The sequence below is a fragment of the Sturnira hondurensis genome, unplaced genomic scaffold (assembly GCF_014824575.4).
Source record: "Sturnira hondurensis isolate 20B ecotype Veracruz unplaced genomic scaffold, ASM1482457v3 Scaffold0021214, whole genome shotgun sequence".
NCBI lineage: Eukaryota > Metazoa > Chordata > Mammalia > Chiroptera > Phyllostomidae > Sturnira > Sturnira hondurensis.
The window spans coordinates 11,876,475-11,885,806 of NW_028093845.1; the positions used below are offsets into that span (position 1 = coordinate 11,876,475).

Genomic DNA, 9,332 nt, shown 5'->3' on the forward strand with positions numbered 1-9,332 from the left:
ATTGAGAATTAAACTATTTAAAAAGCAGTTTGTTTCTCTTCTGCTTCTATTGAAGTAGTTGTATGAAGTAGTAGTAGTTCTGTCATAGTTACCTACGATAGCTAATATTTTGGTTTGCCAGTGGCCAGAATAGTACAAAGCCATCTGTGAATATTTGACTATCATTCTACAGATCTAAGAATTTATTCTCAAATTATAGTTTGTTAAAATATATTATTATGTAGACTTTATTGCTTGGTGTACTTTTCCTTTGTGAGAATAAAGACCTAGAACACTTGCATTCTGCATAATTTCTAAAATACTTTTGGTGATTTATGTAAAATGGGATCTAAGTAAATTAGGGTTCATTGTTCTGTAGTAAATTGTGATTGTTTTTCCATTAATGTAAACTGAATTTTAGACAATTTAGCCTTTTATTGCTGTGTAAATAGGTGATTTCTTTTGTATGAGAGATGCTTAGAAAATGGAATTTTTATATATGGATTATTTAGCAATATTTTAAATATCAGTTAAGCATATTTTTCTTTTCACAGAACGACAGCCCATATCAAGGCGGTGTATTCTTTTTGACAATTCATTTTCCTACAGACTACCCCTTCAAACCACCTAAGGTAAATTTCCCCCCCCCAAATCTGTTAGTATAGATTTATGCTTTATTTCAGAGTAATACAACATTCTTAGAAATAGGGAACCGACAGACAGCTGTCAGAGAGAAGGGTTGAGGGGCTGAGTGGAAAAGGTGATGAAAGGATTGGGGGAAGGGAACATTACCAGAGGGAAAGAGGAGTGGGGGAGGTAGAAGAGGGTAAATGGTGATAGAAGGAGACTTGACTTGGGGTGAACACACAATGCCATATACAGATGATATGTTATAGAATTGTACACCTGAAAGCTATATAATTTTATTAACTACTGTCATTCTATATTTCAATAAAAAGGAAAAGAGAAATTAAATTTCTGCATGATTAAGGCTAAATTGGTATATGTGTATATAATGGATAAGAGTAAATGAGGTTGAGTGTATATTGAATTGAATCACTGAAATAGAATTCTGATTGTTAATCTTCAGTTAAAACAACTAAACCTGGATGTGAACTTTGTAAAGGGAGATAAGAATTGCTTTATTTTCAATGTTGTAAGTTTCTAATATGCTGTGTGGAATCCCCTCCTCCCTTTTTTTTACACAAAATTTGTATTACTAACCCTGGTATTTTGTTAAAGATTTCTAGTGTTCAACTTCACTATACATTTTATTTTATTCATTCTTTCTATCTATCTATCTATTGATTTGTCTTTAGAGGAAAAGGGAAGGAGAGAGGGAGAGAAATATCAATGTATGGTTGCCTCATGCGTTCCCAGCTGGGAACTGGCCTGCAACCCAGGCATGTGCCCTGACTGGGAATCGAATCACGATCTTTAGGTTAGCAGGCCTGTGCTCAATCCACTGAGCTACACCAGCCAGGGCTATACATTTAAATATATTGGCTACAATTTAAACTGTGGTTGTGTTAGAGTTGATACAGACTATAATCATTTTGGGATTTGAGTTTGTGTACATGCTGAATAAATCTATCAAAACATTGATTTGCTAAATGGACTGAAGTGGACTGGTTTACAGGTATCAAAACATGGTCCTTGGCTTTTCAAAGCATTTGGCACAAATTCAACCTATATGAATAAACTATAGGAGATAATGTAGATGTAGAACATTGGCTCTTAATTATGATCATCTTCATCTTATGGGTGCAGTATGACATTACTTTAGAATATGATATTTTATGTACAGTGGAAACGCAAGCAAATATACTTTTGCAACTTGGTATCTTAAATGAGCTGGTCTGTAAATTTTGTGTTACAATCAGCAATTCCTTTTTTAATAAATGTTAAAATAAAAAGAGGGTCAAAGTTAACCTTCAAAGCATACCACCATGTCATTGAGAATAACAATTTTGCCCCAAAGTTGTATTTTTCATTTTAATTTTAATAAGAGGGAGCCCTTGAGGGATCTTGGTCAGAATATAAAAACCAGTCTCTATAATTTCTGGTCTTTTTATGTATATAAGTTAGGTTTTAGACATTTGATTTTTCTCTGTGACAATATTTTTAGTCTTGCTAAAAATATTCTACTTAAATTTAAGATGCTTATTTTTATTTGGAAGAAAAACCTAAAGTTTTATGTTTTTGTTTAATTTTAGGTTGCATTTACAACAAGAATTTATCATCCAAATATTAACAGTAATGGCAGCATTTGTCTCGATATTCTAAGATCACAGTGGTCTCCTGCTTTAACTATTTCTAAAGGTAAAATACTTTTAGAGGAATAGTCTTGAATTGCTCTGCTCTTTTAGCGGTATTGATTGAAGAGATTTTGTGGGCTAAGTTAAAATTCAAATTAGGGTGTTGGGGCAATATTTGCAAATAATAGCAAATATTAAAAGCAAAGTTTATTTTTCATTGATTCCTGTAGTATTTTTCCATCTGAAGCTACTTGCACATCTCACTTGATTACTTATTGTCTTAACTAAAATGGTGTACCTAAATTTAAAGGACACTTTATATCTTGAGATTTCCATTGCAGGACATTTTTGGTTTTGTCTACTTGTTTTTCCAATAGAAGGCATTTTGAAGCCTTTAAAAAAAATTTTAGGAAAGTATTATGTGGACATAGTAGGTTGTTCCTACTTAATAATAGTCTGAAAATGAGAGAATCCTCTTGGAAGTCTATCTAGATTAATTCTGTTCTTTTACTTTTAATAGGGATTTATTGTATTGTGTGTCATCTTAACAAGTTGCCCAGTCTCCATGTGAATATCCCAGATGGAAATAGAGTATCTCTCTCACCTTTTTGAATGAATCTGGTGCCTTTTATGTCACTTTTACCCCACAGATAAAAACACATATCACAAAACTAATGGGAAGGAAGTCTGCTTTCAGTAATTTTCAGTTTATGGTATTGGCTTAGCATTACTTAGGTTCATTTGTTTGTACAGTGCGTTTGACTCTCTTTAAGGGGTGGTAGGTATAGCATTTCTCAAACTTAAAACTAGAATCATTTTTAGTGGAGAGAAAAACAATTTCGGTTAATGCTGCCATAATTTTTTTCAAGTATGACATAGTTTTAGACTTATTTTCACTGTCTTGGATACATTGCCGTTTTCTTTCAAATTAGGTTCTCTTACCACCAATATCTGGTATTGTGAATACCTTAAATACTAGTTTTCCAGTTTTTATGTGTCCCTTGCTCCAGCACTTGGATGTGAAGTTACATTTTCTGTAGTATATTACATTAATGATTTTTCACCCAACAGGCATTTAAAATGAATTAGATAGGATATTGAAAGCTCAGTTAGTAATAGATCTTGGCGTTGTTCGACTTAGCCAATACTCTTGGGTATATGGCTTCCGCCTTACAAATTCAAGGGAACAAAACACAGTTTTGTGGAACCTCCCTGGGAGTAGGATAGGATAGAGACTGGATACCTTCTTATGCTGATTAGCTAAGAATAAAATGGTAAGGATGTTTTCCGAATATTCTTACTCCAGTTATTTTTCACCCTCAGAGTACCAAGAAACCCCGGTGACTTATATTCTAATTCTGCTTAATTATTTTTAAAGATAACAAACTAATATGCCGTTATTTGACTATATTGAGTTTGGCAGTTTTTATAGCTAGTACTAAACTTGATCCCAACAAAGCTATGTTTTTAGCATTTATTTAGCAGGAGCTTATCTCCTGTGAAGTAAAATATCTGTAAGTCTTTATCTCATTGAGATTAAGATACAAGTTAATAAAAATATTTTGAGGATTATAAGTTTTTAATTTCGTACTGTTGTGGTCAGAAAAGATGCTTCATAAAATTTCAGTCTTTAATTTATTGAGACTTGTTTTATGGCCTAAAATATATCAGGAATGTTCTATGTGCACTTAAAATGTATGTTCTATTGTTTTGGATAAAATGTTCTTAAATTATCTAATTGTTGACATTTCAGGCCATTGTTTTCTTAATGATTTTTTCATCTGGATGATCTGTCCATTGATTTAAATGGGTATAATAGTGTTTTTATTTTTATTTATTTTTTTTAATAGTGTTTTTAAATACACTCTTCTTTATCCACTGTCCTGATGATGAGTGACATTTGTTTTCTTGCAGTTCTTTTATCCATTTGTTCACTGCTATGTGATCCAAACCCAGATGACCCCCTAGTGCCAGAGATTGCACGGATCTATAAAACAGACAGAGATAAGTAAGTATGTAGTAATTTAAGAAAATAATATAAAGCTTTTTTTTCTTATGTTTTGTTTTTCTAACCTGTTCTATACTTTGTCACCTGAATTATTAAGCTTTGGGAAGAAAGCAATTCTTCACCCCAATTAAGTTTTTGAAAAAAATATTGGTACTACTGTAAAAATTTCATCTAAATTTCTCAAATATTTGAATTATTTTTGTGTACAGCCTCGCCATTATAATTTTTGTCTTATCATTAATGCAAAGTATACTTGTTCAATTAGGTACAATAGGTTAGCAAGAGAGTGGACAGAGAAATACGCTATGTTGTAGGGTAAGAGGATCTGCACTCTATGGTGCGCTTATTATGGTACTGCCAGCACTTGAGTGCTGCATGCTCTAAGGCACTGTATTGTATTAACTAACAAAAGGTAACCAATGTGGCAGTTTTCTGAAAACTGTTCCTTTAACTGCTTGATCTGTTTAGCGTGAAAGCATACCCAGTAGCTATTATTGCTTGAGAGTATTTTTGCATGACACAGCAGTTATATAGCACTAGTAAGAAGTGGAAATTTAGTATCTTTCAAAACTCCAAGGTGTTTAAATTTTAATTTTCAAATTGTTATATTTTAAACTTTATACCAATACTGTATGGAATGTGGTGATGTAGCTCAAATTTGCCAAGATAATAATGTGAGGGGAAAACTTTTAATTAAGCCTAAGCATTTAAACTAAATCTTCATTACTGACATGCATGCATTAGTGTCAGCTCTACGTTGTGGCTCCCTGTATGCTAAATGAAACCATCATTTTAAAGTGCTGGCATTTTGAGAGGGTATCCTTAAAGGTAACCATGAATTGTGGAGAGAACTATATTTTAAGTTGAGAAAAGTGGTTCAACCCTGTTTAGTTCTTGGTTTGAAATGAAGTTAATACTTTATAAAGTTCAAACCATAAATATCTAAAAGTTATTTTGTGCCCCTGTATGTATATTCATTTCTTAGTTATCATTACATTTTTTCATTGGTAAGTAAGACTATGGCATGAGAGAGTGAAAAGGGGAGAGATGATGATATTTATCGATCAATATTAGTGATCCTCCTCAAGAATAAATAACCTTGCTTGTGTGTGAATTACCTGTTGATCTTTTTAAGCGAAGATGCTTCTAGTAGTACTCCTACACATTCCCATTCATCAGATCTCAAGAGTGGGGCTTGTTATCTCCACAATCAACAGACTATTTAAAAATGACACATTTCTAATGAATCATACCTCACATACCCACCTCCTCTTCAAAACTGTTTTTTTACCGTACTCCCCAATGTCTTCTTAATCTTCTGCCAGTGCCAATCTCCAAGGCGTTTTCTCTTCTGGTATTACCCAAGGTCAAGTAAAGTCTAGGATTCAGGTAAAATGGTTTAGTTAACAGTTCTTGGCTTTGATGGAAATTTCTATACATGTATAGAATGTATACTGTTCTGGCATAACTCCATGATGAACTGGAAAATAATTTTTTAAATGTTAAAATTTATTGGAATAGATACTAATTATAGATTTTCTAAGAACATTAGCTCAGATAAAAGGTCTTTCATTTTTATTAGCCTTCCCAATGTCAGTGCCACTTTATTTTGTTTGGTAAAATACTTGTAGTGGGGGGGCATTTTCGGGGGCGGGGAGCATAAGGTTCTCATTTCCCACAATGCTTTGAGTGCCAATATTAATTCTCCCAGTTAGCTTTATTTCAACTATAACCATTAGATTGGCTCCACGACAAGTCTGGAGGTAAAATAGAAGTTTTTCTCCTTTAAGTATTTTTTATTTTAACTTTTAAAATAACATTCTTTATTTACAGGTACAACAGAATATCTCGGGAATGGACTCAGAAGTATGCCATGTGATGCTACCTTAAAGTCAGAATAACCTGCATTATAGCTGGAATAAACTTTAAATTACTGTTCCTTTTTTGATTTTCTTATCCGGCTGCTCCCCTATCAGACCTCATCTTTTTTAATTTTATTTTTTGTTTACCTCCCTCCATTCATTCACATGCTCATCTGAGAAGACTTAAGTTCTTCCAGCTTTGGACAATAACTGCTTTTAGAAACTGTAAAGTAGTTACAAGAGAACAGTTGCCCAAGATTCAGAATTTTTTAAAAAATGGAGCATGTGTATTATGTGGCCAATGTCTTCACTCTAACTTGGTTATGAGACTAAACCATTCCTCACTGCTCTAACATGCTGAAGAAATCATCTGAGGGGGAGGGAGATGGATGCTCAGTTGTCGCCTCAAAGGAAGCAGCATTGTTGTAGCAGCATCCATTCTTGTATAAGCCTTCCACTGTTAGAGATCTGAGGTTACATGATATACTTTATGCTCATAACTGATGTGGCTGGAGAATTGGTATTGAATTTATAGCATCAGCAGAACAGAAAATGTGATGTATTTTATGCATGTCAATAAAGGAATGACCTGTTCTTGTTCTACAGAGAATGGAAATTGGAAGTCAAACACCCTTTGTATTCCAAAATAGGGTCTCAAACATTTTGTAATTTTCATTTAAATTGTTAGGAGGCTTGGAGCTATTAGTTAATCTATCTTCCAATACACTGTTTAATATAGCACTGAATAAATGATGCAAGTTGTCAATGGATGAGTGATCAACTAATAGCTCTGCTAGTAATTGATTTATTTTTCTTCAATAAAGTTGCATAAACCAATGAGTTAGCCGCCTGGATTAATCAGTATGGGAAACAATCTTTTGTAAATGCAAAACTGTTTTTGTATATACTGTTGGGATTTCCTTCCTTGTTTGACATCAAATGATGATGTAAAGTTCAAAAGAGTGAATATTTTACCATGTTCAGTTAAAAGTGCACAGTCTGTTACAGGTTGACACATTGATTGACCTGATTTCTGCAGAATTAATAAGCTATTCGGATAGTGTAGCTTTAGTATGCTGCACATGATACCGGCAACCCTGGAGTTCATAGATGGACTTGGGACCCAGCAGTTTTGGACATGTATATGGAGTTTAGGAAATTTATTTTCCAGGTGCAACCCCCATCGAACTAAATTTTTTCTTTATCTTGTACACTTGACAGCTAAAAAACCATAACATGGGAGTAATAATGGGTTTAAATTTACAAAATAAAGTACTGTTTTGGTGTGGGAGTTGTCATGAGGCTGTGTTAAGTAACTTTTAACTATGTGGGATATTGAGTATCCATTGAAATGGATTTGTTCAGCCATTTACATTAATGAGCATTTAAATGCAACAGATATCATTTCAGGTGACTTAACATGAATGAATAAAAGTCAATGCTATTGGATAATTTTTTGTTTGACAAGTGCTATGTGTGCCACTAATTTCTGTAGTAACAAGGGCATTATCATTTCTTCACCCTTCCTAATTCTCACCATATAGTTTTACTTTTTTCCTAGTTATTTTGATTTGTCCATTGCTTTCTTTAAAATCCTGTATTCAATTTGTAGCACGTCTGTGACTTTTCTCCACTTCCACATTTTTGCACTGCTTACCTTATGTGCAATCTTACTCCTTGTCTGCACAGATGTGGAAAGCTAGATATAAAATAAATGTTAAAGCTTGATTTTTATAAACATTTTAATATGTAGTTTGGACATGATTTATTGACTAAGGTTCTCTAAACTGGAAGTGAAATGCATGCCTTCCAAAAATGTTCTGGCTTTGTTAATTCTGTAATAAGCATTGAGAAATAATTCAACTATACAATTTTTCAATGAGTGAGGGGTTTTGTTTTTTTTCCACTTTTTTGCTTTTAAATACTTGAGTAGATGTCATAACTATTGAAACTTTCAGATTCAGATTACAAGTGATAAATTAGTAACATGCTGCTCTCCAAGCTACTAAGAAATACTGTTCTTTGGCTCTAATCAAAATAATTCTGAGAATCATAAAAATAACAGCTTTTTAGTGGGCATATCAAGTATCAATAAAATAGCTTCTGGGTTGCTAATTAGCTTTCAAATTGACCTCTTTAGCCATAGGTCTTAAGTATTTATAGAGATTACTTATTTAAAATATTGGTGGTTTAAAGATGTGTCCAGTTCTCTGTATCTGACAATGCTTTCTACAACATTTTCGTTTCAGTTCTAAGGGAATAAGCCATAAAGGCTTCTCCAGGTTTAAGGGAATAGTAAAAAGTACCTGGAAAACCAACAGTTTAGAGTGTATGGACACTGGACTTCATCTCCAATGAATCCTTCGAAAGAATCCAAGAATTTGCCCTCTTTTTCCCATTACATTACTAGTGCCATGTGTAGGACTTTAGTGAATATTAGCAGATTAAAAATTGATTTTGGTTCTTCGTAAATATTTTCTGTATCTTAATGCACAAACTCAAATACTTAGTTTCTATTAACCTATGAGAGTTACAGTCCAGTTGACTTACTAATGGCAAATTATGTAAGTGACTCATTTTTGTTCCTGGGCAAGTTTGCAATGTGATAATCAGATTTAAAAAAAAACAAAACACACAAACTAGCTTTCTTGTGTGGGTGTACTCACTTTTTTTTTTTTTTTAAAGTATGAACCACAGTTAACTAGTGGTCTCAGGGGTAGTGAACACTCACTTTTTTTTTAATGGCTTAGTTGAAATACGCTTCAGATACTGATTATGCTGTGTTAGTGATTTGGGGGGTGACTCAAATTAGCCATGTTTTGTATTGGCATAACAAAACTGTTAATGATTGTTGATTATACTTTTAAGTGAATGTCTTCTATTTTATGAGGAACCCAGTGCAAGTCACTAAATGTCTAGTAACATCTGCATAACACTTGTAATAGCTAAGGTTGAGCTTAAAGGAATTGTTACCATTAAAGCCTGTTTAAAGACACACTGGTCTTACTCAGTAATTCCAGCTAATGTGAAATCCACACTTTAATGTTTGTAAATGCTATTTTGAATTTAGGAGTTAAAACTATAAAGAATTCAGGACAGTGGTTCTCAGAAGTGGTCTCAAGACTGGCAATATCAGTATCATTTGGGAAGTTTGTTTCAATGGAAAGTATCAGGCTTCACGGCAGGACCACTACTGATTCAGAAACAGTGTGGCACCCAGTAGCA

At 33.3% G+C, this 9,332-nt stretch overlaps 1 protein-coding gene across 4 annotated transcripts in view; it reads left to right on the plus strand.

The window, feature by feature from the left end:
- UBE2D3 (ubiquitin conjugating enzyme E2 D3) overlaps positions 1-8,932 on the plus strand; it is a 29,828-nt gene extending 20,896 nt beyond the window's left edge. For 2 of the 4 annotated variants that reach the window (XM_037031879.1, XM_037031878.1), the window contains exons 5-8: positions 534-611; positions 2,196-2,301; positions 4,152-4,245; positions 6,079-7,835. In XM_037031879.1, coding sequence (XP_036887774.1) covers positions 534-611; positions 2,196-2,301; positions 4,152-4,245; positions 6,079-6,124 — 324 coding nt within the window. In that variant the 3' untranslated portion in view covers positions 6,125-7,835. Of the gene's footprint in view, positions 1-533; positions 612-2,195; positions 2,302-4,151; positions 4,266-6,078 lie in introns of those variants that run through there. The other 2 variants (XM_037031880.1, XM_037031881.1) reach the window with 2 other exon arrangements.
- The last annotated feature ends 400 nt before the right edge of the window (positions 8,933-9,332 follow it).